The sequence below is a fragment of the Nuphar pumila genome, chromosome 15 (assembly GCF_984573655.1).
Source record: "Nuphar pumila chromosome 15, dmNupPumi1.hap1.1, whole genome shotgun sequence".
In the NCBI taxonomy this organism is placed as follows: Eukaryota; Viridiplantae; Streptophyta; class Magnoliopsida; order Nymphaeales; family Nymphaeaceae; genus Nuphar; species Nuphar pumila.
This window is the reverse complement of record NC_143263.1, coordinates 62,501,260-62,527,224: the sequence shown is the minus strand read 5'-3', so window position 1 is coordinate 62,527,224 and position 25,965 is coordinate 62,501,260. Positions and strand designations below refer to the sequence as shown.

The 25,965-nt window shown below is 37.1% G+C and overlaps 3 protein-coding genes across 4 annotated transcripts; 2 read left to right on the top strand and 1 right to left on the bottom strand.

The window, feature by feature from the left end:
• The first annotated feature begins 271 nt into the window (after nt 1-271).
• RPH1 (resistance to phytophthora 1) lies at nt 272-4,658 on the top strand. Of its 2 annotated transcripts, none has more exons than XM_089988886.1 (4): nt 272-595; nt 2,454-2,664; nt 3,687-3,856; nt 4,432-4,658. In XM_089988886.1, exons 1-4 carry the CDS (start codon nt 341-343, stop codon nt 4,456-4,458), a joined length of 663 nt encoding a protein of 220 aa, XP_089845012.1. In that variant the 5' UTR covers nt 272-340; the 3' UTR covers nt 4,459-4,658. The 2 variants fall into 2 exon arrangements, 1 of the variants encoding a protein (XP_089845012.1); XR_016427888.1 differs by having other exon boundaries at nt 293-595; nt 3,687-3,978.
• Nucleotides 4,659-13,143: 8,485 nt separating this feature from the next.
• Nucleotides 13,144-14,154, top strand: LOC149815445 (Cox19-like CHCH family protein). The gene is made up of 3 exons (XM_089989244.1): nt 13,144-13,365; nt 13,466-13,511; nt 13,822-14,154. The coding sequence occupies exons 1-3, from the start codon at nt 13,219-13,221 to the stop codon at nt 13,881-13,883; spliced, it is 255 nt and encodes an 84-aa protein (XP_089845370.1). The 5' UTR covers nt 13,144-13,218; the 3' UTR covers nt 13,884-14,154.
• Nucleotides 14,155-14,974: 820 nt separating this feature from the next.
• Nucleotides 14,975-20,744, bottom strand: LOC149815444 (endoglucanase 20-like). The gene is made up of 8 exons (XM_089990547.1): nt 20,514-20,744; nt 19,645-19,857; nt 19,308-19,508; nt 18,948-19,025; nt 17,777-17,929; nt 16,254-16,362; nt 15,691-15,857; nt 14,975-15,358 (listed from the first exon to the last, which is right to left on the bottom strand). Exons 1-8 carry the CDS (start codon nt 20,742-20,744, stop codon nt 14,975-14,977), a joined length of 1,536 nt encoding a protein of 511 aa, XP_089846673.1.
• Between the last annotated feature and the right edge of the window lie 5,221 nt (nt 20,745-25,965).

Sequence of the window (25,965 nt, the reverse complement as noted above, 5' to 3'; positions counted from 1 at the left end):
CAAAATTTTTAGATACATGTTTCAATGAAAACATACCTTGAACTTTGGAAAGCCTTGTGTACCGTACCCGTCTGTGGCAACCATGGAGATCAAACTCAGGTCAACATTTTTATACCCGTACCTGGATATTCAGGTTCGGGTCCGGTACTTAAACCCGGCCCATTGACACCCAAGTGAATAAAAAACAACTGGTCAGAATCGGGTCCATACGTTCAGTGAGATCCGACCCATTTTCACCCATTAACGGCCTTATCCTTCCCACCAGCATTCTGCAGATAACAAAATGAGGAAGTGAGGGAGAAAAACAGAGGAGAGGAGAGGAGGGGGAAAAGGAGGGAAAATGTTACCGTTGGCACCAACGTTCATCTGCAACACCACCCAGATTTCGAAACTCCCCGCCTTCTTCTCCTTCCTCAAACCCAAACCCAAACCCAAACCCTCCGCTCGTAGAAGAAGAATCGCCGCAAGTTCCAACGGTTTCGATGCCCCAACGGTCGAGAAGTCCGAAGAGAAGGAGCCTAACGGCGAGGAAACCAATCCATCTCCTCCTCTGTCGTCGTCATCTTCTCCTTCTATAGAGAAGGACCTGAAGAAGGTGAGAATTCGACGTTTTTTCTTTCTTCTGGTCATTTTGTCTCGCAATTCGGTGTTCATTGGATCGCTGATTGATCTCCTTTTGGGGTTTCCGTTCATTTTTCCATTAATTTTGACAATATAAGCCGTTTTAGTTGGTGGGTTGTGATGCCTTTAGGTGAATATGTTCAATCCCCATGTTAATCTGGTGATTCTTTTAACTTGGTTACTATGATTTCTGTGTTTCTCTATTTGCATGTAAAAGAAAAGGAATAACACACGATATTAACGTGGTTTCGGTGTAAAATCACCTACATCCACGATACTCCACTCAACACTTTACATGTGGAGTTTTCCACTATTTAAGGATATTACAGGATTGTCGACTACACATAGTCGATCATCTAGTTTTTCCATTTGTTTTCATTTGGTACCCTTAACCGAATTATTCTCTTGTTTAGTATTATCGATAATCTCTAGATTATCTCTAGTCTTGATCTCCTCCACATTTGCCTCACACGTGTTCCCTTCTTGAGTGTTCCATTTGACTTTACCGTAACTATCTGTTGGAGTCCCACAGTGTGCTGGTCGGTTGCACATTTGTCTCTACCCGAATCACGTGTGAGAGTCCCATTATCATGAGTCCTATTATCGTGATCTTGCTTGTAACCACATTTGTTCATATCGGCGCCTCTTATGAGAGTCCCGTGCCCGATATTATCTCTATTGTTAACAACATGGTCTTGATATGTTAGAAATGTACAACCGGTAGCTTGTTTGTCTTAATTATCTTCGGATTGTCTGTTGCTATTATTACTATTGTTAGCGTCGGTATTGTAGAGGTTCTGAGCGCTTCATGAAAATCTACAGGATGATTAATTTGGAGTCTGGAGCAAGCTCAGACTTTAGGGACAATCGCTTTTGGAATAAGTGGGAAAGTTATTTAAGGACTCAAGAAATGTTTATGTAGGAAACAACGAGCTTAGAGACTGTGACATAAAATAACGAGCTTAGAGACTGTGACATAATTTACTCTGATGCTGCTTTAAATAATGACTCTTTTTCTTCAGTTTATTGCACTATAAACATGCTATGTGACCATGAAAATCAGTGGCATTTTATTCAAATCGAAGAACTTATATGCATAGGAGTTTACTTGACTGTGAACTAAGTATGGCGTTTTTATACCGAGCGCCATGAATGTATATCATATCCCAAAGGAGTTCTTGAAATCCACGCATATTTGCAAGGATGTCTAACTGTTCAAATGCCAGGAGAAGGATCACTTTGGTGGTTTTAGACTATTTCCTTTCTTAACTTCAAATCAACCAAATGGAGGAGAGTCTCCTGGGAATCACCCTAATTTCCCTCCAAACCTTAGCGCTATCATCATTGCCACTTTGTAGACCTCGATTTCATTTTACTCTGTCCAAGTAGTTCGTGGTATTCTGAGCTTTTGGCCCTTGTGACTCTTCTGGCCTTTTTGTTTGGTAACCTTCTAGACTTAGTAACAGTCCAAATACATTATTATTGAGATGGAACATAGGCAGACTGATACTGAATTTGGTAACAGCTCAATTTCATCAAATTGCTTTAAAACACAGAAAAAACTGACATGAATACAATATATCCTTTGAAATAAAATTCTAGATGTTGGTTGATTATACAATTATGTCATGCGTAAGTTTGAGAGGATATATTTTATTTGATTCATAGGCAAATGAGAGAACACGGTAAATATTTAGTGATGCAGTCCCAGCCAAACTATTCATTCACAGGAAGGCAAAATTCATAACTATTCTTAACTGCACCATGATATTATTATATGCAGCAATCTAAAGCAGTGGTTATCTGCTAATCTAAGTTTTAGCATTTGATAGGTTGTCCAGAAGACTGCAGCAACCTTTGCTCCAAGGGCCTCCACGGCCACCAAGAATCCTGCAGTTCCAGGAACTACTCTGTATACTGTATTTGAAGTTCAAGGCTATGCCTCAATGTTACTGGGAGGAGTTCTTTCTTTTAATCTTATATTCCCATCAAATGAACCAGACATATGGAGACTCATGGGGATGTGGTCCATCTGGATGTTCAGTAAGTTGTTTTCTTTATATTGATCTTATTTGAAGTTGTTGATTTTTCAAATTTATCTGTTTTGGAAAAGGCATGAAAAAGGTTAAAATAAGTAATCTATGCACAAATGCACATGTGATACATGCATCAGAACAAGCATTCCTTTGCGTATAAACGAATCTTGTAGTTCTCTTTGCCAATATGCCTTTGTTAATATGAGGTTTACTTATGATAATAATTGAGAAGCTTTCCTTCTACTTCATGGAACTTGCGAAACAAAGAGAATCACTGAAGATTCATATTTAGTTAATCAACCATACTTGTTCAGTTCAGATTTTGGATTGCTTAGCATTTAGCTTCTAAGTGCCCAACTTAAACACCAACACTGATTTTCTAACTAAATTGCTTGAAGGCCAGAATTAATTTTCTATTAGAGAATTTGAAGGCAACAACTGATAAATACACAGTTTACTTCTCATGTTCTTAGACTATCTGATTTTGTTCTGTGTTAGGAATGCATATAAGGGATCGGGTGGTTATAAAATCTTTTCCTTTGAAGAGTTGCACATGTATTTTATTGTGTCAAGAATGTTAAAAAATACTGGGACTGTACTTGACCTGGGATTAACCAGAAGTTTTTCCATTCATTTTTTTGTTTTGTCACCAAGAGTCCCGTGTTTTGATCTTGGCATGATTCTGTCAAGCACGCAAATGTTCAACTTACTCAACTATGGAGTGTGACTCAAGCAACCCATGTCGATGTGCTCTGATATTATTTACATTGGCTTATAGTCTTATCTTTTGATCAGGTCTATTTTAATGTTGATATTTCTTGTCGCCCCTCTGTCCCAAAATAAGTTCATAGTTTCAAACTTGAGGTCAACTTTGTGAAAATTTTGGTCACGTATGGACATTGCTGGAACAGAGAATCCTCTCTTGCTAGTGATGCTGGCAGCATTGCCTTGTTCCTATAAAAATTAGCCAACTCACTTGTACTCTGTAAATCTTGCATGCTTTCTAACTCTGGTTTTGGGGTTTTGCAGCAATTCCTTCCCTCCGAGCACGTGATTGTTCGAAGAATGAAAAGGAAGCTCTGAACTATCTTTTTCTTTTAATCCCGTTGCTGAATGTTTTGCTTCCATTTTTTTGGAAATCCTTTGCAGTTGTTTGGTCAGCTGATACCATTGCCTTCTTTTTGATGTATTCATGGAAGGTACATCTTTGACCTTGACTCTACTAGCGGTTCTAAGTATTCAACTTTGGAAATTCTGTTTTTTCTTGCCAATGGATATGATCTGCTCCACCAGGTGGATCAGAATTTATGGTTATCCTTTGGTAGGTTTGCTTATCCTGTCAATCGGTACGGTCCATTATTTTATGTATGTTTCAGGTGCTATACATGAGGCCCATGAAAATTTGAGTGAATTGGGACCCCACCTTAATTGTACCTGAATGGGTGGCTTGTCTTCTGAAAGTTATAATTCAGATCAAATGCAAGGTTTGCATCTACTTCACCAGGTGTAGTAGATCATGCCAGCATTTCTTGGTATGGGGTATTTATGGTCTTCAAATTTTCAGGTTCCACCGACTTTGCTCGAAGTGAGGGCCTTGACATGCGTTTGAATTGGAAATTTAGCTTATCAGAAGTTTCCATTTCAAATGTGAGGTTAAGTCCACTTTTCTGGGTGGCGCAGACCACACAGCCAATTCTTAGTGATGTTGTTTCATGTGTTCTTTCTTAGAATTAGTTGCTACTAGCTCTTGATGGACAAACTGCTCTTTCTACAGCTTGGTTGGTTGCAGAAAACAGAATGAGACGTGATGACATGTAAAGGCTGCTAATACATAAGTGACTGCTACAGTTTTTTTTTATTTATGATGAATGGAAGCCAAATGAAGGTCTCTATATATTTTTCTTGTCAAGCTGGGTTGAGTGGATAATCACTAGATTACCGAAGTTCAAAATGTACTCATCTCACATTGAATACAATACTGAATTACCAATTTCTGTACAAGTTTGATGGTGTTCTCTTCATGCTATTAGTTCATTGAATTCTCTTCTTGGCCCTTTTCACCTTTTTCTTCTCCCCACGTGTTGTGGGCCGAAGGCCAAGGCTTCGGTCTTTGTAAGTCCCATTGTGAAAAGATATCAAAACCTAATGCGAGGTGGGTTTGTCGGGCATGACGTGCTTGTGCCTCTTGCTTTTTATAAAAAATAGATAGCAGCTAATCCGGTTGATCCCGTATGGGCAGAGGTGGGGACAGAAGAAGCGGGGGACTGAAAGTTAAAGTGGATGACATTTACTCTTCATCCTGAGCTCTTTGGTGTCTTTTTCCCATTGTCTTCCCTAGAATTTTTGTGGCTTGAATTAGGTCCAAGATTTTTATGCTGTGGACAAATACAAACCTTCAGTATTGGCAGTCTATGTCATACGGATGCTCCATTTTGACTGTTCTGTATTCCTTTATATACAAATTATATTGGAAATTTCATAAAATTGGCCATATCCCCGTATCCGCAGCCATATTCATGTGACATAGATGGCAGTACTCCACGCCAAGCAATGATGCCATGTTGCTATTGTTATGCTTCACATGAATTGTAATTTATTTTTTGACAGATTGAATGTCTTCAAATACATAATACCATTCGGTTGTGGTTGGCATGGGCTTCTTAGCATTCTAATTTTGCTGAACCTAAGGTGAGAAACACCATTTCTTCCAAGGCGTGTTTGGGGTATATGAATTTCCAGCTGTCTTGGAGGATGGTTGCTTTTTTTTCCTTCTGAATTCAGTTCCAGACATCTATGATGTTCAGTAAACCATAACAATAATTTCCTCCGAGCATGATTTCATTTTTACATTGTAAGAGATATGTTAAATTGTTAACAAAGTTTCCAAGAGAAACTGTGGAGGTTGTGTGACGGTGTCATCCTTGTCATGGTTGTCAAAGATGGCTGTTGCTTTGCACAATTGTGGATGTGACTCACCTAAGGGGGGCCCGCTTGTCTGGTAGGAGCAGCTAGTGCACGCTCACCTTGTGTTGGGACGTTGCAAGTTCAAATTTCAATGGTTGTATAACCGACAGGGGTCTGCCTAAACCCAGCTTGCCTTTCAAACAAAAAAAAAATTTATGGATGTGACTCTTGGTAGAACCTAAAAGTTCAGGCTTAGCATCAGAGTGTTGTCACTTGTACGCGCTAGTGAAACCACTTATTGGATCGGCAGGTGTAATCCTGCATTCTCTCTCTCATGGTAACTTCAGAGTGGTGCAAGGCAAATCCGCTTCTATGATGCATAACTAGATTCAGATTAAGCGGAGTCACAGAAATAAGTAAATGTGATAAAGCACAAAAGTTTCCATTTCAATGCACACCTGATTGGCCTCAACTTAGATGGGTTGTCATAACATAGTAATTGGAAGACGGGATGTGCTGCTCATGGCTAGGCTTGTGTTTGTTGGAATTCGGATAGGGGTGTGTGTAGAGTGAGGGAGGAGAGAATAGAGAGAAGAAGAGGGAGAACGAAAAACTGTGAGAAACAGCCTGCTTCGGTGGGGTGAAGTTCGGACATAGTCTATAGTGCTCAGGTTGCCATTTTCCCAGCCTTGAATGGGGATTTTAATCCCATTAAGTACGTTTTAATATACTTTTAATTCTCACGTTCTATGAGTTACAAGTCTGCCATTGTGTGGCTCATTTGATTCAAATGTAAGCCCCTATGACAACACTGGATCCAATTACCAAGATCCAACATCTCTCACTTGGCCATGTGAGGCGAACAATCATATTATATCTCAATCGGTGCATCATGATTAATATACAATACTTTATGATAAAACATGCACTCAATAAGTCGTGCACAATTTCAAGGGTTATATCAATATGTAAGTATGATGTTTTCTCACATGTTATAGATTATTTCTCACATAATCATATGAACTTTGCATCATTTATATTAAAGTCCGAGTTTTTTTATACATGCCATGGGTTATTTTTCACACTGTCATGTAGATCTTTTCATCATTCGTATTATCAAGTATGATGTTTTTCTCACGTACTATGTGATGATGCATAAAATACATATCATATTTATCATAAATTCATGCATTTATATGTGCTTTTATAGGATAAATAGCCATGTTTGCGTTGTTTGATGTACAAAAAAGTCACGGTTTGAATTTCATGCAAAACCGGTTTAAAATGCAAAAGATAGAGTTATTTCAAGAAAATTGGATCAGTTTTCGAGGTAGTTTGAATTCAGATCCGATCCAAAGTCTCCATCTTGAACTTTGGACCGGACCCAAAGTCAATCCAATCCTAGATCCAAAGATTCAAGGTAAGAAATTTCAGAAAAACCCCTCTAAAAATGGCGCCTAGAGGTAGTAAGTTGCTAATTTTTAGAATTTAGGTAGTTTTTCGAAATAGTTTCTAACCTAGGCATGTTTTAGATTTTTTATAAAATATATAATATAAAACCTAATTTTAGTCATTTGGAAAACCGTCCACACCTAGGGAAAGATGCCTCCCTCCCTTTTTTTTATTCTTATTCTCCAAAATTGTCCCTTCTTCCTCTCCATTGCCATCTTCTTTCTCTTTCTCGTTTCTTCTTCTTCTCTTTTCTTTTCTTTCTTCTTGTTTTTCTTTGTGTTTTCTCTGTAGTTTTGTTTGCTTTGCTATGTTTTTATTGCAGATCGAAGTAGCTGAAGCTTCTTGTTCAGACTTGGAGTGTGAATGCCATCTACTTTCATAGTTGGCAGCCAAAAATCTTCTTCCTTTGCAACCGCCGACCATCTATGCTTCTCCATTGATCTCCCTCATCAATGATTCGGGTCCGACCTCAGATCCAGCAAGGTGGCACATGTAGCAGCAGATCTACGAGACATGTGGCATGATTTTTGACGCCTTGTATTGCTCTTTTCTTTCCCAAACTTGGCGGGCAACCCTTGAGGTGCACCTTCTCACCCATTGCTTGTAGATTAAGATTGAGTCTAATTAGGGTCATGCATATTTATCTATTTTGCGTATTTATTTATTTATTTTGTTGCACCATAGTTTAGATATTTAGGATTAGATCTCTTTCCTCACATTTTTTTTCTGGTTTAGGTGTTTTTAGAGAAAAAAAAAGAATTAGTTTCTTTCTTTCATAATAGAGTGTTTAAGTTGTTTCTGCACAATTAGATTTCTGCAATGTTTTTAAAAATCATTTTGGCCTTCTTTCTTTGATGATCAATTTTTGGTTTTATTTTTTTCTAGCAGTTTAATGTGTCTAATTTATAGAAAAAATAAGTTTGGTGTCGTTTCCTTGGCGAGATTATCGTTGGTGAATTCAAGAACCGGATCTATCCAGAACCTGTCAGGCGACATGCTTGAAACAGAACCGTAAATTATTTTGCTTCTCCATGACAATCCTGAAATCATTTGGGGCTAAAATTTGGAGAGTAGTTTGATATATACATCTAGAAACTATAGTCCAAATTTGGGATCAATTGGATCAATCATTCAAAAGATATCAACATTTTATCAGGGTTCTGTCTTGATTTTGCAGAACCAGTTTCTGCAGAATCAAGATTCGACCTGACCTTGATCCCAGATTGTTGTAGGACAGACTCCTTCGAGTTTTCTGGTGATTTTTGTTCCTTTGTTTTATTAGGATCTAAGAGAGTCATGTCTATATTTTTTCCTGATTTAGTGAGTCTATTTTAGGGTTTGTTTTATCTTTTCTTTCTTCCTTCATAAAACCAGTTTTTACAAGTTCAAAGTTTTGTTTTTGCAAAATCGTGTTCTAGTCTTTCTTAATTAAAATTATTTCTTGTCTTAGTTTAATTTCATAAGAGTAATAAAGAGTTCTCTTTACAGTAGATTAGTTTAATCAAATATTTCTTATTTTAATTAAAATTCTTATTAGAGTAAGATAGTTTCCTTTCAATTAGTTGGCAAGTTGCTGAAATTTTCCTTTTTGCTTAATTTCCAAGTTTAGTTTTAGGAAAGTATCCTTCCTAATTGCATTCATTCGTGTGTTTGGTTATTTAGATAATTACCATTATTTAATTAGTAAGTTATAATTGTATTTACCTTTCCTTTTTACTTAAGTTAGAAATTAAGAAAGTTAGCATAAAATTATGAAGGTTAGTTATAGAAAATTCTAGATAATTTCCTATTTGTTTTAGACATTATCTTTCATATTTCTTAATTACATTAGGATTCCTATTTCTGCTTAGATTAGGGGAGTCATCCCTAGGTGGGTCTGGTTCAGATATTTACTTTCTCGTTTGTTTTTGTTAATTACTTCAGTCGAATAGTTTAAGTTAGTTAGTTAAGTAGTCTAGTCGTGGGCTTCTTAGACATTAATTAGTTTTAGTTAGATAGATTAATTTAGATGATTTACTTTTATTTTATTTATTATCTTTACATTATCATTATTTCTTTGTTTCAATTGCTGGATTAATTAGTCTTCATTTGCTTTAAGTAGTTTAGTTGGTAATGTTTCATTGTTAGCTATTCGGTTATTGTCAACATTGTAGTTAGTATAGATAATTTAGTTTTAATTGTTTTCTGTAGTATAATTACTTTTATTTAGTTATTTTATGTTTTAATGATTGGTTAATAGTAGTTAAGTTTCTATTTTAGCATTAATTCAATTTGGAATTAGTTGGTTTAATTAGATTTTTAATTATGTTAATTATAGTTAAGTATAGTTGCAGAAAATTGGCAACATTTTATCAAACTTTAGGTCATCATTTTATGTGGTTTTCTGTGGAGTCTTGACCCAAAGTAAGTTTTGTGAAGGTGTTCACTTAAATTCTGAAAAGCTTCATCTCATTCGAAGTTGATTTGTCTGTGTCTTCATCTTGTTTTTGAAAACCAGTTTTTTGTCAAAATGCAGTCTTTATTTCATAATGATACGGGTATTTTTATCCTTTTTGTTGCAGTTTAACTTACTTTTTGATAGAGTTTAGTCTAGGGGTAAGTTGGGCACATAAGTTTAAGGTTTAAAATAGGTCCCAACCGAATTTGGTGTCAATCTATTCTGTTTTGACCTTTCCCATAGTCTGTCCAACCCAAACAATGCTTCTTTGTTGTAGTTAGCTAGTGTTACATAGTTTAGGGCAATTTAGTTTTTTTTTTTCGTGTTTTCTTTAAAGTTGTTTCAGATTTTTAAGTATTGTAGGTTTGTTCTTTAGTTGTTTTAGTTATCTTGGTTGTCTTAATTGCTTCAGAAGTACTTTAGTTTATTAGTTTGATTAGTCCTGTAATTTCTTGTTAGTTTTAGTAGTATAATTTAATTGACCTACTTTTATTTTGATTAGTTATTGCATTTAGTTGGTAGAATAGATTTAGTTTTTGTTTTAAAGGTGGTTCTCTACGGTGTGTTATTGAACAAGGAGGTGGGTGGGCTGAGGCGGATATACATATCTTGGAGCTTCTTGGTCTTGCACGCGTGGACTCGAGCTTAGCATAGATTTTTTTTCTTTTCTTTGTGTGTTATTTTTATTTGCATTGTAATTCAAGGATAGTGTAATTTTCTTTCTTTGAGATATTAATAAAGTGAATTTGTAAGTGAAATTGTGTGTCTAATCTCGTTCTCTGAGGAGACGATCCGACTTGCCATTCTACATGAGTGCAAGAACTGATTTGAAAATTATTATTTGGTGTGCGAGATAGATCCATAATAGAACCAAACAAGGGTTATTCACAAGCACATGGAATCGTATAAAACATTCTTAGATCTCATATGGATCAAAACTTGCATGTATTATGTACAGATTCCACACCATGAGTTTTGAGTTATAAAACAGATCTAAAATTGGATCTACATACTTGATTCATGTTAAGTTATTTGATTAATATCCAAATAACCTCAAAACTCATAAGATGACGCATTCAAGCATGATAATAGTGTAAGCAAGTCAAATAGGTTTAACTGAATCCAATGGTGTCACTTGGATCCAAACCTTATTAACTGGATCTATTCAGATCCATACATGTTCAATCATATCAAATATGGATCCAACCAGGTCTATTAGAATACTACTTGTTCCAACTGATCCAACTTTCTCCCATTTTAGTTTTATTGATCCAATCCAATTTGATCCACTATAAAACTGGATCAATACTAGGCATACCAGATCCATATATTAATAGGATAAAAAAAACATGATCCACACCACAAAAGCAATGGATTATCCACACTTAAATTCAAAACGTATCTAGCATGCTACTATCTAGATCCATAATAAAATTGGATCAATACTACATACCGGATCCATTATGCCAATATAAATAAATTCTAAATCCCACAATAATAATATTGATATAAACTTACCCTCAATTTAGATAATAATTAAATCCAAACCAGTTTTGTATCAAAATAAAGCATCAAGAGGTTTTTAGCAAATCAAACAACTTTTATGTAAAATCTGAAAAGTTAGGAGGCTGCTCTGGGCAAAAGTAACAAACTAATACACTAAAACAATTTTTTTAAAACTTATTGAGTTAAACAAAAAAGTTCAAGGGTTTTCAAAAATTTCAAAAAGTTTGAGAGTCTGTTTTTGAAAAAACCAAACACCCTATCTCAGATAATTTTCAAAGGACAAGCTTGTTTATGAAATTTCCTAGAAACAAAGCCCTTATTTTGAAAAATAGAAAGGCACAAATGCAATTAACTAAAAAGAGCAAGGGTAATACCATAAAATTACTAAAAAGAACTATCTCAAACCCTCATCTTCTTTCCTTTTCTCTTTTTTTCTTTTCTTTTCTTTTTCTTTACTTTTTTTCTTTTTTTCTACCCTTTCGTGTAAAAGGAAAGTTTTAGAGTTTCTTTGAAAAAAGAAAAAAAAAAAAAAAGAAAACAAGAGAAAGAAAAGAAAGAAGCGAGGGTTTGAGATGATTCACTTTTAGTAATTTTATGATATTACCCATGCTCTTTCTAATTAATTATTTTCATGCCCTTTCTGTTTTTCAAAACATGGGCTATGTTTTTTGAGAAATTTCAGAAACAGAACTGTTCTCTGAAAATTATTCAGGGCATGGTTTTAGTTTGTGGTAGGAGTGTGCACAGAGTGAGGGAGGAGAGAATAGAGAGAATAAGAGAGAGATGGGAAAACCATGGGAAACGATCTGCTTCGGTAGGGATGAAGCTCAGGCATAGCTCAGGGGCTGAGGATTTATAGTCCTTCCTTGGGTAATCGTTTTTCCAACCTTGAATGGAGATTTTAATCCCATTCAATACATTTTAATAAACTTTTAATCTCATGGTCTGTGAGTTAAGAGACCACCATCATGTGGCTCCTTGGTTTCCAATGTGAGCTCCTCTATGGCCACACTTGATCCAATTACCAAGATCAAAAGTGTTGGACTTAGCTCAACTCATATAGACTCACTAATTAGTAATAAATATATTTTATATCATAGAGTGGAGATGGTTAAAGTGATTGGCTTACAAACAATAAGTTTAAGGTTCAAATTGCTTACATCATCTTTGTGATTACGATAAGTTTGAGCTTGGCTTAGTAGGTTTAGATTTCAATTTTTAATATTTTTAATTTTAAAACATGTACATATTTCACGAACAAGCCAGCTCAAGCTCCAACTCAAGCTCGGCTCGTTTAACTCGAGCTTGCCATGAGCTTGAGTTCAGTTTTGCTCAGGAACAACCCGAGCTAGAACACCCACTATTTGGCTTGTTCATCAAGATTACCCTGGCTATTTGAATTTACCGAAAATGATCACTCGAGTTATTGAAATATTGATATTTAAAAAAGGGTTGATACGTTTGATATATTTCCTTGTATGGGTTAACATTTTAAACGATGTTTTTTTTTCAACAGTTTTACCTTTCATCGCATTAAAAATAAGCGATTTCAGGTAACAAATTTAAAAACACCAAAGCCCCCTTTCAGCAAAAAAAAAACAATCCTAATCAAGAAAATGTTTAAAAACAATATTTGTGACATTGACTTGACTGGCACAGAATTCCAATTGATCCCACTTTGGTAGGTAGATGGGTATGGTAGGGATGTAAATGGGTCGGACCCATGATTGTTCTGATCCAAATTCCCATGTATTTAGCTGTTCCAGATCTGAACCGTTGGCATCTCTAGGTGCATGCAAGGCTCCAACACTCTCATAAATTGGACATATATCTTGGTGGACCTTAAATATGGGGCAAACCAAACGTAAGGAAATGGCCTATATGATAGGAACTTTTTCTTCAAAGAGCGAAGTTTTGATGCATTTTGTGCCATCCAAATCCCATGTTTGATCGTGGGCCCCACCCGGGTTTTCTTCGTTTCTTCCTCATAAAAAAAATCCCATGTTTGGATAGATTAAGCAAGTTTCGTTTTTCATACTAAAAGGGGGAGAATGTGCCTGCTTTTTTCCATACAGATGTGCGGGTCCATGGATTTAGAAATCCGTGAATCATCCCACTAACTTTTTTCTCATTTACTGATCGCCAAACAGGAGGCATCACCACCGCCAAAAACATGAAGGGGGGGGGGGGGGGGGGGGGGGGGGGGGGTGTTAGGGTAGTAGCCTCCCTCATTTCAATCAAGAGAAAGAGGTAAAAGGGGAGATGGGTACATCGTCGCCACCATCATCATCAAAGCATCTAGAAGGCAATTCCCACTTGCCACCTCCCCTTCACCAGACGGACGCGGACGAAGAGGATGAAAACGTGAAGCAGCTCCAGCAGTGCGCCTCCTTATACTTGGCTTTGCAGGTCTCTCTCTGTCTTACACCCATGAGTTGGAAATGCATATGTACCACCGTACTTAAAAGAGAAAGAACTCATGACCACAACGCAATTTTGTTGTTTACAGGAATGTCTGGCGAATACTAATCGGAATTGGAGGTCCTGCCAATCAGGTAATTGAGATCTCGTCCAACCCATCTTTCTCTAGTGATATGTTTAATATGAAAATTGATTGTGATTCAGTTTCAATAACTCCGACTCCTTGGAAGGAATGCGTTCATTTGGTGTTTGCTTTCTCTTTTTGCACACTATATTTGCTTTTCATGCTGAGAACTCTCTTGGGTATTAGCTATAAACAACAGTATGTTCTTTAAGAAGTTTTTTTTTCCTTTTTAATGAGTTGGACTGTACCCTGCTTATTTTCTTTGATTCCGTTGATTTTTTTTTCTTGTTTAATGAAGTGAGTTTTTGTTATTAAAACAGAAGTTCAAGCACTAAAAGCTTGCCATGAGAAGCGGCAAAAGGACAAAGGCAAAGGAAAATAGGAGTTCTGATTCATGGTCGTGAGCGGGTCTTCTAATTGTTAATTATGATCCGGATTAACCATCTTTTAATCCGAAATTTTTTGGGTGATACATGCTGTGTAAGTCAACATTATCAATTTGTTTGGATGTTAAAAACCATACCAAGTTGAGCAGAAACTCGTAGGGTGGTGAATTTGTTGATTTTGTATCAGAAGTAGAGAGTATGTTATAGACATTATAGCCACATGTTACACATATTTGTTTGCAATGGTTATTTGATGCAATGAGCATGTGAATAATAGTATGTAGTTCTGTAAGGGAAGTGCTGAACCTGACCCTATAAGCGAAAGGATAAGTAACCTTTTATTTTAACCACTGAATTGATGATGACGTATATGCTTACAATTTGGCATTCATTATAATAGCTAGCATGAATATAATGGCCATCTCATGCACAGAGATGACCATCTTGGCTTAATAAATTGTTAATGATATCACTTGACCTTCTTTGAATTGTTACATACATCATTGGTCGGAAATGCTGATTTGGTTTGAAATCTATGGGCGAAAAGCATCTGCCAGACCTTATAGCCCATTACCCTAACAAATGAACTTATAGGGAGTGGAAATTTCATCATATTTCTTTGAAAAAAAATGTTAGTTGGATTCCTAGAAGAACTCTGTATGGTTATAACTTTCATCTGATGCATTAGAATTTTCTTACTTAGGCACGTGAAGAGGAATTACATCCATAGTGTGAGTTGTCTGGTTATGTAGGTTTGAGTCAATTCCTTTTGAAAGTGTCCGTATCTTTATGATCTGCTACCTTTCACTGTCTGGTTACCTACCTTTCCTTGCATGGCTAATTTGGATGAAGATTGTGTGCTTTATTCTGATTTGATATATGATACAGTTATCTAGAAGATTTGTGCAACATACTTTAGCATGTATTAGCTTCATTTTAAGTGGCAGCACTGAATATGTGTAGGAAAAACATGCAGATAGAGTGATACACCACAAGTCAATGCTTAATACTGTTCCTTATATTCACCTCTATACATCTTTTTTTTTTACCGCTGCTTGCATGGATGTATATGGTGATAACATCATAATTACAATATATCAGAATCCTCTGGAACAGTTAGGGTTTTGGTCTTTAGTTGAAGTTGACCAGTCTGATCCATCAGATCAGACAAACATCCCACGAAAGCGGCGTTCATGTAGGTAGTTGGCTCTAGGTGAGAATAGTCTGACCTAGAGTCTGTGAACTGGTCCATGGAGTTGGGACCCCCAACAAGTGCACCTGTGTGTATGTTGGGGTTTGGAGCATCGGCATCATACCAAACTGAATATCCTTCTTGGCAATCCACCTTGGTTGGGTGGACTTCAATGGATGGGATTGAGGCACCACGGTGGTGCAGTTGATGAGGATATTTCATTCCAAATCCTACCATGTATGACATGTTCAATGGGTTCTTGCCCAGTATATAGTCCACCTAGCAACAAAAGGTTAGAAAATGTAAGAAATGAGATGCAGTTCATTAAGATGGAGTGTGCTTTTTCTGCATTAGATGTGTATCCATCATGATGCACATGCTGTTCTCTTTACCTATGTTACAAATATACATGATATTTTCAGTAAAGTTTTCCAAACTGGAAAGATCTTGACAATATCCTGATACTGCCAAAATGTCACAATAATTTGATTTATCAAGATATTGTCATAATATCATGACACTGTCTGATTCTGGACAAGAATGAATTGGACCTGTCCAAACCTCCAGTCAAGTTGCAAGCATTAAGAGTGACCTGATCAGATTGAAATTACCTGGGATTTTGCTAACGTTCTCATTTGGATGGGGGAAACAGAAGCTGAGCCGCATTGAACAGAAGTTGCATTGATTTCTTGGAGAGTTTTCGAGTAGATGAACAGTAAAAGTGAGCCACTTGTAACATACTGTAGGTTGCTGCTGTCTCGTGTATATAGAAGTCCTCCTGCACATACTTCACATTTAGCATATTGGCAGTGGAGACTCATAGCTTCTTTATTCATCTTCTATTTTATCCTCCATGCCTCTTTTGTTTGGAGCTAAAATTTAGTCATAGATTTGGTTCAAGATTTTAGTAGGGTTGGTCATAATAAATTTAGATGACTTGGACATAGATGATTAGTGGCTATAAAGCATAAACTAATTTTTTACTATGAACTCTGCACGTAAAAGTGGACTTGTTCACAAGTCTATTGCTGAAGCAGTCAAGTGTTGTGTACATGCAACCAATTTGAGCCCATGTTCATTTATGAATGGGTTTCGTACTAAACATTTGTTATCTTTCCTCAATCTTTTGATGGATCTTGGAAATTCCAAGTGCATTCTGTCTGACAGTAATTACCTGGAGTTGTTCGAATTTGCACACTGCTGCTCTGTGGCATTAAGGCACATACAAATGAATCAGCATCAGTTTTGTACTTTCTCAATGCCTCCTCTCCCATTCCATAGACCTGTGTTTCATGCATATTCATTGTTGATGATAGAAATTTGAACTGCTATATTAAAACATTACAGGTGCGGAACAAAAAATTATTTGTTGGGTGAAATCATGGCACTGCTGTCATTTAGAACTGTCGCAGGCACACCCACTTGGAATTTAGTAGTTTATTGTTGATTTCATCTCTAGTTTTGCAGATATCTGGGGCACAGTTGCCTGGATTATTAGAAAATCTGGGTGATTATCTGGGAATCCAGGTTGTTGGGCCAACTGGGATGTTTCTAGGACTTTATGTATTTGTATATAACTAACCAAACTTCCATTATCTGCTATGAGAATCAGCAATTACTATTGTTGCTAATCAGTGTTAGAGACTAGAGGCATAGGTACTAAGTCTCTACTTTAGGGGTCCAAGCTGTGATCTGCAACTCAGCATCCTGAACTGCAGATCTTTGGCAAATAGGTTCTCTCATCCAGCAAATCCCGTGCACATACACTGGGTCCCTGGCTGCACCATGACTCATTGCACAAACTGAGATGCTAACCAACATAGTCAGGCCCACTAGCGGTTGGATTTTAATGACCAGAGCTTAACCAAGTGGTTTCAGTAAAAAAGCCTTTTTCAAATAAAAGGTAGATGTGAACATTAGGGCTGAAAAGCTATGTCACAGGGACACACCATTTTCGATGCATGTCCCTGGTGATGTGGGCGTTAATTTAATATTTTAAAATAATATTTAAATAATTTTTTTGATATTTTCAATAATAATGCATTTTTACTATTAAAATATCAAAAAACGGTTTTTATTGATTAAAAAATTAAAATAATTTCATGTCCTCGTGTCCTATTTTTCATGTTGAACTTGTGTCGTGTGTCCTCATGTCGACAAATCTTTGTGACAGCTTAAAAGCTGTGCAATCTCTACCAGAAAATTTTCACACGTTGCATATGGACGAGGACCAGAAGATCTTAGTCTCATAATTTCAGCCATTTCAACCAGAAAATAAATTATCTTATCTAGAAAAACAAGAAATGAAAACTCAAGACTTGACTGCACATGTTCAAGGCCCCAACTCCCTGGCCTCATTCTGGAATTGCTTGACATTACCAAGACAGTCAGAATGAAGTTTCTCATGGAAAGCTATCTTGATTTCTATTAGTGATAAGTGACCTTGCACCGAGATTCTGTTGCAACTGGATTTTCTCCCTATCTCTGTGATATACTAATTGAATAAACCTTTTCTCAAACCTTAGGGAAAAAGTTCAGTGCCAATTCAAACCAATTTAATCAGTAACCAGCCAACATGGTTCAGCTGACTTCAGTCTTGACAACCTAGCCAGGTCTATGTTTTAAGTGTTGCCACAAATTTCTCTAGCCCAAAAATAGCAGAGCGAATGTGTATTATCAAGCAATTTCTTGAACTACCTTTGACAGAAAAACTTGAGCTCCTGCATATTTGTTATCCCAACTGAACTCAGACACTTGTTGACTCCATCCTTGGTTCCTATCCAGATAAGTTAGATACTCCTTGTTTCCGCTTGCTCGGAATAGCCATGCAGCAGCCCAAAGAAGCTCATCCTGTAAGAATCAATGTAATTACTAGCCAATGTGAATCCCTTTGAACTGACTTTTAGGCTGGGCCTTGGGTTTCAAAGCCGGGCAATGTATGCATCAATATATGTGTGTGATCATTCTTGCAACATAGGCAGTCATTCCAAGCCGTATTCTGTAAGTTACACTCTTGAGTCATGTGGACTAGGTGACTCTAACCTATGGATGATGGCTGCTCAGGAACTTAGTGCCTCAACTATAATTCAAAATGCCATCGATTTGTCTTTATGTATAGGATATAGTTTTACAGATACAATGATGAGCAAAATAAAGTTCCCAAATTTATGAAATAACTGAAATATATCTGAAAGAACAAAGGAATCTCGAAATACAATAAAAGCACCATTATAAAATTTTTAAAATGATTGATTGGCAAATAGATCAGTTTGAGAAATCCTCATACTTGCCTGATGTGTGTAAAGTTGGCAGTTTTCTCCCCAAAATGCCAATATTCTATGTTCTAAAATTGAGCATGATTTTGTGTAAGTGGCAGGATTACACGGTTGGGCTTGAGTGTTAGGTTAATTATCTTGGCCACCTTATCTGTATTCATGAAATTTTTAGGAACAAGAAGAAACTTTGTTAAAAGTTAGCCTATTGATAATTTGAAAACAGAACTTCCTTTTGTTTGAGATGATGGTGGAGGAAAAACTTTTGACGGAAAGGGCAATAGATCTTCGTGTTGCAATATGGTGGAGTTTTTGGTACCTTCTCAAGGAATGTCGTGTGGTGCAAATACAAACACGCCCAACTTGTATCCCATCTGGTTTGCAAGCTAGGGGGACCTGTTTCTGGACATTTCAATGACTTTTTATGTATAATTACATAAGGAATTCTATAAAGGCAAATTTGCATGTATGTTATCCATTTGGATGACTTAAGATGCATTGTTACATTCTGAGTTGTTGGGGGAGCTGAACAGACATGAGATGCTAGTTCAGTCACAAGTATAAATTTAGGAAACAATATTTGCTAGATCATTTACCTCATAACCCGAGTAGGAGCAATAGAAAGGGCAAGATCCTTGGTATGATCTTCTGTATGTATCTGCAAATTCAAAAAGCTGAACAAAATATTCTGTAACAGTCAGATTATTAGTCATGCATTGTTAGAACCTTTGATGATCAATGATTGGGAATTTGAAAAGCTAAATAAAACATGCTAAACACATTCAGATTAATGTAGTTATTCATTCTTACTGCAAATAATTTTTTCATTCATTTATCTTTCATTAAAGGAACCCAAGGAAGGTTGAAATTAGTTCCTTTGCACCTCCAGAATAGATTATGTGCATGTGTGCAATTCCTAGAGCAGCTTTCACAAAGAACCCTTGATCATCACTTACTGATTGGGAATTCATTAAGAGCACAGATGAATAGTTTGTGTCAACACTGCGAAATGCTAAGGAGGCTGATGCAAGTGCTGCGGCAGCATCAGAAGCTGCTTCTGACCCTGGTGAAGATGCATTGATCTGATAAACTGTCCGTGCTGTATCCATGTCCTCAGGCCTCTCCCAGCATTGGTGATCTGAGTTCCCGTCACCGACCTGTGACATTTTGAGATTGGTAATCTCTTGAATGACTGATCTGCTCACATGGGTGGGTGTTTGGCTCTACATCCACTATTGAGTCAAACGATGCAAGTTCTTATGTATGTGCATATGAGATGCTAAAACAACCCACCTGTGTATATAGAGTGGTTGGTGAGGTGTGAGCGTTGAGTATGAAGTCGGTGCCCCAGCGTATAGCGTCAAGCAAGTAATCCAACTGGTTGGCTGAAGATAACTGTTGACTGTATTCTGTAGCCGCCCATGCCAGTAAGCTCACGGTAAACGACATAGGCCATCCAAATTTCACATTGTCTCCAGCATCATAGTAGCCTCCCACTAAGTTCACCTGCCAAGCATCTGCTATTCACACTAGTGTTCTGTGTGTGTGCGTGTGCGTGTGTGCGACATGCTTATGATTTTGAAACACAAGGACATGATTATTATTGAAAAGTTTGGGGGAGAAGGCAGTTCTCAATTACTTTGGATCATTGACTGGGAGAATACTTTGAGCTCTTTGGCATTGACTGGTCTCTTAGCTGACTCCGTTAACAGTCAGACAAGAGTGTGAGTTTTGACTTGGCTTGGAAGTTAGCCCGCTTATAGTCCCCATTGGAGTCTAGGATCAGTTATTCTTCACTAGAGGGTTGTTTTGATGCACCCGCTTATGCTTAGGATGGATATGTTGGAAAGTTGCCTTGTTAAGAGCAACATGATTTCCCAACTTATCCTAGTTTTCTGCATAAGCAGGTGCATCCAAACACAGACTGCGATCTCATTTCTATTTTTCAAAATATCCTAAGAATAACCATTTACATCCCTCTTCTCCATGACCATAGTGACAATGACAACACTGTGATCATCTATCCAAAGGTTGCCTAAGTGATCCAATTGGCCTGAAGGCTAGAACATCTCAAGTTTTTAAAGGACCAATGTGCTCATCTACTCTTCTAGGCTTAAACTCATGGATCAGATCTATAGATTTTCAGTTTGTAGTGAGTGTACGTCTGGTAGATGTCCATCCGAGAGAGCAGAGTCTCCCCTCCACTGGACTCTCTGATTTGTTGGCAACTTCCCTGAGCGCTGACCTTCGAAGAACAAAATGGCTTTCCCAAGTGCATCTTGATAATCGGATTTGCTAATCCTGACCGTCGGCGGCAATGCACATAGCAACCAGCACTGTACCAGTAAGTGCACCACCACCACCACCACCTTGAGAAACTTGGAGCAAGCCATTGGTTCTAAGGCTTTAGCATGTCTTCTATATGTGAAGAATATATATAGAGGATATCTTCCTGCATTGCCCTCCCTTGATTCCATACCAAAATGGAGAGCTCCTGGCTTTGCTTTATCAACTTTTCCAAGGATGGCCATGAAAATGTTTACCATCATCATTGTCTAGATATTTTAGGCAAGTTTGTGGGAGTCTTTGTCAAACCCAGCTGGCATAAACAGCTCTCTCTCTCTCTCAGGAAATATTGTTCCAAGTCACTCAAATCTCACGAATAATAATCATGTGTGTGCTCACGCAATTTTACATGGAGAGAAAGGAGGCCTTTGTGATAATCATGGAGCACATTACGACCGAGTGTAACTCATCCGCGCACTCCACACCCCTCCCCCACATTGCTTGAAAAAAGGTAAATTAGAAAAGTTGGAATATTTGCCATTTTAATTTGATTATGAGACGTTTAATTGTGGTAATAGCCTCAAACAGTTATTTAGTTTTGTGCACTTTAGCTATCACCTGTAACAAGCTGTAATCTGTGAAAATATTTTGTTAGGTAGGAGCACTTAGAGCTGCGGAAAACTTAGTTCACACTTTGTTTTGTACGTCATCTAAACTGCCTCAAATATTTGAAACATAATATACTACACCTAAAGCCTTAACATTTAAAAACTACTCTCTCTCTCTCTCTCTCTCGTGAAAGTCAAACACCCACTGGGAAGCGTAAGCCTCTTTCATCCACGAGCCAATGGGGTTTTCGAGGTGCTTCACAAATCCGACTCCGCAAATGCGTGCTGGTCGATTTGCCAAAAAAAGATACACAGATAATGTTTTTTTGATAAAAAAATGTAAATTTTTTGGCTTTAATATTTATGAAAATTGTAGACTGTCGATTTTCAAACCTTACAAAAACTTATCAGTGTGTCGGAATTGGATGATCCAAGAGTCTATTCCTATAAAATCAAGAATGTAAAACACATCTGCATGGTCAAATTTGAGATGTGTTCTACATGCTTGATTTTATAGGAATGGACTCTTAGGATCTCCCAATTCCAACACTTGAGTAGGTTTTTACAAGGTTTGAAAATCTACGGTCTAAAATTTTCATAAATATTTAAACTTAAAAATTCACACTTTTCATGAAAAACATGATCTAAGTGTTATTTTCTATAAAATTGACCTTGCTGAATGTATTTGCAGGGTCAGATTTGTGAAAACACCATGAAAGCCCCTGTTAGCTCATGGTAAGCACCTAACTTTGGCGAGCACCTACTCCTTGCTCCATATATACAGGGAATGGCGCAACAATGGATGCCCTTCCCGTCAGACATGGTGTCGGGCATGTGTGCAAACAAGGGCATGTACTGATTTTGGGCAAAAAATGGGCTTTAACGGTGGTAAAGACTGCCACTAAAGGCCGTCTTTGCACAAATTTTTGTTGCGCCACTGAATGTGCGCCTGTCCCTATATATATATATATATATATATATATATACAGAGAGAGAGAGAGAGAGAGGCTAGCTAGCCTTTTTCTCTTGCTAAAATTAAGAAAGTCGCTCTGTGCCACCCTCTTTTGTAACATACAATAAATTGATTCATGAAATAGTGACAATGAGATTATAATTAAAAAAATAATTCATCATTTTTTTGCTTTTAGCATTTTTTAACTTATTCTCTCTCTAAAAAGCATTCCCCTTGAACATGAATTATACAAATTTGTGGCTTTTCTAAACCCAGTTAAAAGTTGGAAGAATTCACAATTTTATGAGAAATTAAGTAAAGCGTTATCAATTTTTAGTAACAAATACTTTTCTCGTTAAAAAAATAATAGCGATTGTCAAGCAATTATGATGATAAGGATCAGATAGTTCATTGTCACAACGATACGATCATACAAATGTCATGAAATCGTTTAGCAAAATTGTACATAAAGCTACGAGATTCTTTTGAGGATAAACGAACAGAAAGAGCCAGGCTGCCATCATTTTGAATAGCAAAGAAAGCTCCACAGGTTCAATTATTGGCCTTAAAATGGCAAACAATGTGCGAAGTGTGATGTATACATGCATGGAGGTGATGCCTTCCAAATATTGGTGGCATCAGCAAAGATTCATGTGTTGGTAAATATCTGTTGTTTTAGCCCGTGAGAAAACTGCCGATTTTCATATCACGGAAGACATGATTGGTTACCAACGGGGGGCAGTTAGTTCACGTCACCTCTATAGTAAAAATCACGAGAAATTTGCAGGCTACCAAGTTCCTGATAAATCATCATACTAGCCTATTGAATTTTTTTATTTTTCATTTAATAGATGTACTTTTGAATTTATTGTCTTGCCAAAATAACCAAAAGGTCTCCAAGCGATCCAATTCTTGAGTAATCTCTACTCGCTGCTCATCATCCTAGTTAAACCTTTTGCCTTTATGCTGGTCACTACGTTGATTTTTCTTGAGTGATAGAATATAGAAAAGTCAGTCTTTCAAAAATTTTAACCACCCTCTTTATCTCATGTTTAAATCCTTTTACCTGATATCTTTGTATGATGAGTTCCTCAAACATCTGTTTGCAAAACACATGTAGGGAAAAAAACCACCTAAGAGGGAATCACTGCATCTTATACATATTTTTCTTAGATCAAATTCCACCATTATTCTGGTTTCATGCATAGTTTACAAAGAAAAGAAAAGAAAAAGCACATTAGCACATCACAAGTCTCAGTCTTGGGATTTTCTTGGCGAGAGAAAATGTCATGGTAATTACAATTTTGTTTTTTTCAGAAAAATCTTGAAAAATACGTAAGATTTAGAAACAAAGAAAAATATATAAACATATAAAAGACAAATATAAAACATATTAAAATAATTAAAAACATGGTGATTGTGCCAAGAGAGCTAGGTTTGAACTTTGAAGATAAGCTTATCATATGTTTTTTTTAATAATAAGAAAAAACTATGCCAATCACTTGCCAGCTCATTGATGTGAAAACCCTAGGCCTCCTTTGCCCACGAGAGAGTACACCCAACTTAGGCTTTGCGAGAAAAGAATGCAAACCCATGGTTTTCAAATTCATGCTGTCTTTTCAGCTTGGTGACCTTCACAAACGAGTTGCCCCTACCAGACTACTAGAGCCCTTGGACGTAGCTTATCATTAGGGATGGCAGTGGATAGGGGGACAACGTCCCCGCCCCGCCTCACCCCGTTTGAACCGGAGATGAAGGGCATGAAACAGGAATGGAGGCGGGGATGAAGGTTAAAATCTATCCCCATGCGGGGATGGACTTACGCTTTCCTCCGCCCTGCCCCGCCCCCATCTCAATCCCTACCTTTCCCCGCCCCACCCCCAATTCTTTAAGGAATGACTATAGACTGAGGGAAAACGGGCCCCCACCCCGCCTCACCCTTGTTTGGACCTGGGATGGAGGACATGAAACGGGGATGGAGGCAGGGGTGGAGGTTAAAATTCATCTTCGTGTGGGGATGGAGGCGGGGATGAAGGTTCAGATTTTGAAACGGGGTGAGGGTGAAGACCTTGTTCCCCGCCTCCGCCCCGGTCCACTGTCATCCCTACTTATCATTAGTGTAACAACTCCAACTCATACCTCTTGAAAAATGCAGATTTTTTTTTTAAACCATTGCGAAAAACTTCTCAGAGACCTGAGGTCCTTACCGTTCTAATTCCAACTGGATAACCACATACCACAATCAAACTTACATTTATCATCCATAACCAACCAAACTAGACCCCTTTTTTTTTAGTCAATAATAGTCTCAAAGATAGTTTCATACTCAAACAAAGAGTGAAGCAACAACTAAAGGAAATAAAAGGACTAAGAAAAATAGAAAAGAGAGTCACTATGTTCGTAAGTGAAACAACCTGAAACAAATGTGACCCTTGTATCCTCTCAAAAGCTAGCCGACTTCAGTGATCACATGCGACTGCGAAGAACCATAAAAGTAGGGTGTCAGAATCAAAAGAATCTTGCGTACAGGTCCCTCTAGTGAATCAAATAAGAATAAAGAACATAAATGAGATTCGTATAATATTTTAGAGGGATACAACTATATCCAATTTATAAGATAATTAATCATTCATGCAAAAGGAAAATATTATTAAGCATGAGAAAATATTAAATAAGCAACATGGATCACAATCTAAGCAATAAGAGCACTTTAGCATGCATTAGAGAACAACATCATGCATTCCTCAATATATAACAACTAAGGGGACAAGTAAACATGCATGATTTAATGCATAATAGGAATATACATTATTTTTGTGCAATGCATGAACCTTTTATTATCTTCACTTAAGTTTTTTTTCTATATGATTGCCCTATTAAATGCATACAAATTAAGTTTCTATTTTAATTATTATTGCCCACGGATACGTCAAACGGGTAAAATCCCCGAGGTCAAGTAGGGTTCCTAGAGTAACTTAGCATATAATTTGTATTTTATTACTAGGTTCCAAACTTAGCCCTCGACTGATATCAGGAATCAACACCATCCATCGGAATATTAAAAAGCAATATTCAATGTCAGGAACACCATGAAAATCAGCATCCACTAACGCCACTTTCTTGGTATACCAAAACAACAACAGATGTGTCAAACACACCACTTCCAGGCAAAGTGGCAGACTCTCCCTAAAACCGTGGTCAAGAAAAAGAACCTCAATATCGGGTTCAGGAGCAACAATAACTTACACTGAGTTTTTGTATCATCACGGTTTTCCCAAACCGCAACATCCATGATTCTCATACTAAAGAAAGGACATCAAGGAAACATAAATTACATTGTTCTTTACTTTCTTTTATCTTGTTATTAATTCATCTCTTTTACATTTGTAAATCAATATGCATAATTAATAACATAAGCTTGCAAATCAGCATGCCAAGCTCTTCACGGGACCACTGTCCGTGGTAACATGAGACAGTGCAGTAAAACAATAATATCACATTTGATTTTTGCAATGCATAAAACAACTAAAACAATGAGCAAGACCTGCTCAAGGCTCATACAACCTAGGATGATCCATTTGATCATCAATGCATTATATGTAAAAATCATCAACCACATGCCACTATGCATTCCTGTCATATGCTTTTTAATGCACATTTATGTATGCAAACTTTTGAGATGTGCATGAAGAAACACTACACATAGGTACATGCATGAGTTCACAACTTCGCGTTTATGGAATGCTTTCATTCAATACATGTATTCTT

Bases quoted from the DNA above. Each gene is read 5' to 3' on its own strand.
- RPH1 (XM_089988886.1), top strand. From the start codon at position 341: ATGTTACCGTTGGCACCAACGTTCATCTGCAACACCACCCAGATTTCG. The intron at 596-2,453 runs GTGAGAATTCGA...AGCATTTGATAG, and splicing joins TAGAGAAGGACCTGAAGAAG to GTTGTCCAGAAGACTGCAGC. The intron at 3,857-4,431 runs GTACATCTTTGA...CTCTTTCTACAG, and splicing joins TTTTGATGTATTCATGGAAG to CTTGGTTGGTTGCAGAAAAC.
- LOC149815445 (XM_089989244.1), top strand. From the start codon at position 13,219: ATGGGTACATCGTCGCCACCATCATCATCAAAGCATCTAGAAGGCAAT. The intron at 13,366-13,465 runs GTCTCTCTCTGT...TGTTGTTTACAG, and splicing joins CCTTATACTTGGCTTTGCAG to GAATGTCTGGCGAATACTAA. The intron at 13,512-13,821 runs GTAATTGAGATC...TTATTAAAACAG, and splicing joins TTGGAGGTCCTGCCAATCAG to AAGTTCAAGCACTAAAAGCT.
- LOC149815444 (XM_089990547.1), bottom strand. From the start codon at position 20,744: ATGGCTTGCTCCAAGTTTCTCAAGGTGGTGGTGGTGGTGGTGCACTTA. The intron at 19,509-19,644 runs GTGGGTTGTTTT...AAAATGTCACAG, and splicing joins CAACCACTCTATATACACAG to GTCGGTGACGGGAACTCAGA. The intron at 19,026-19,307 runs GTAAGTGATGAT...TATTTTGTTCAG, and splicing joins TCTTAATGAATTCCCAATCA to CTTTTTGAATTTGCAGATAC.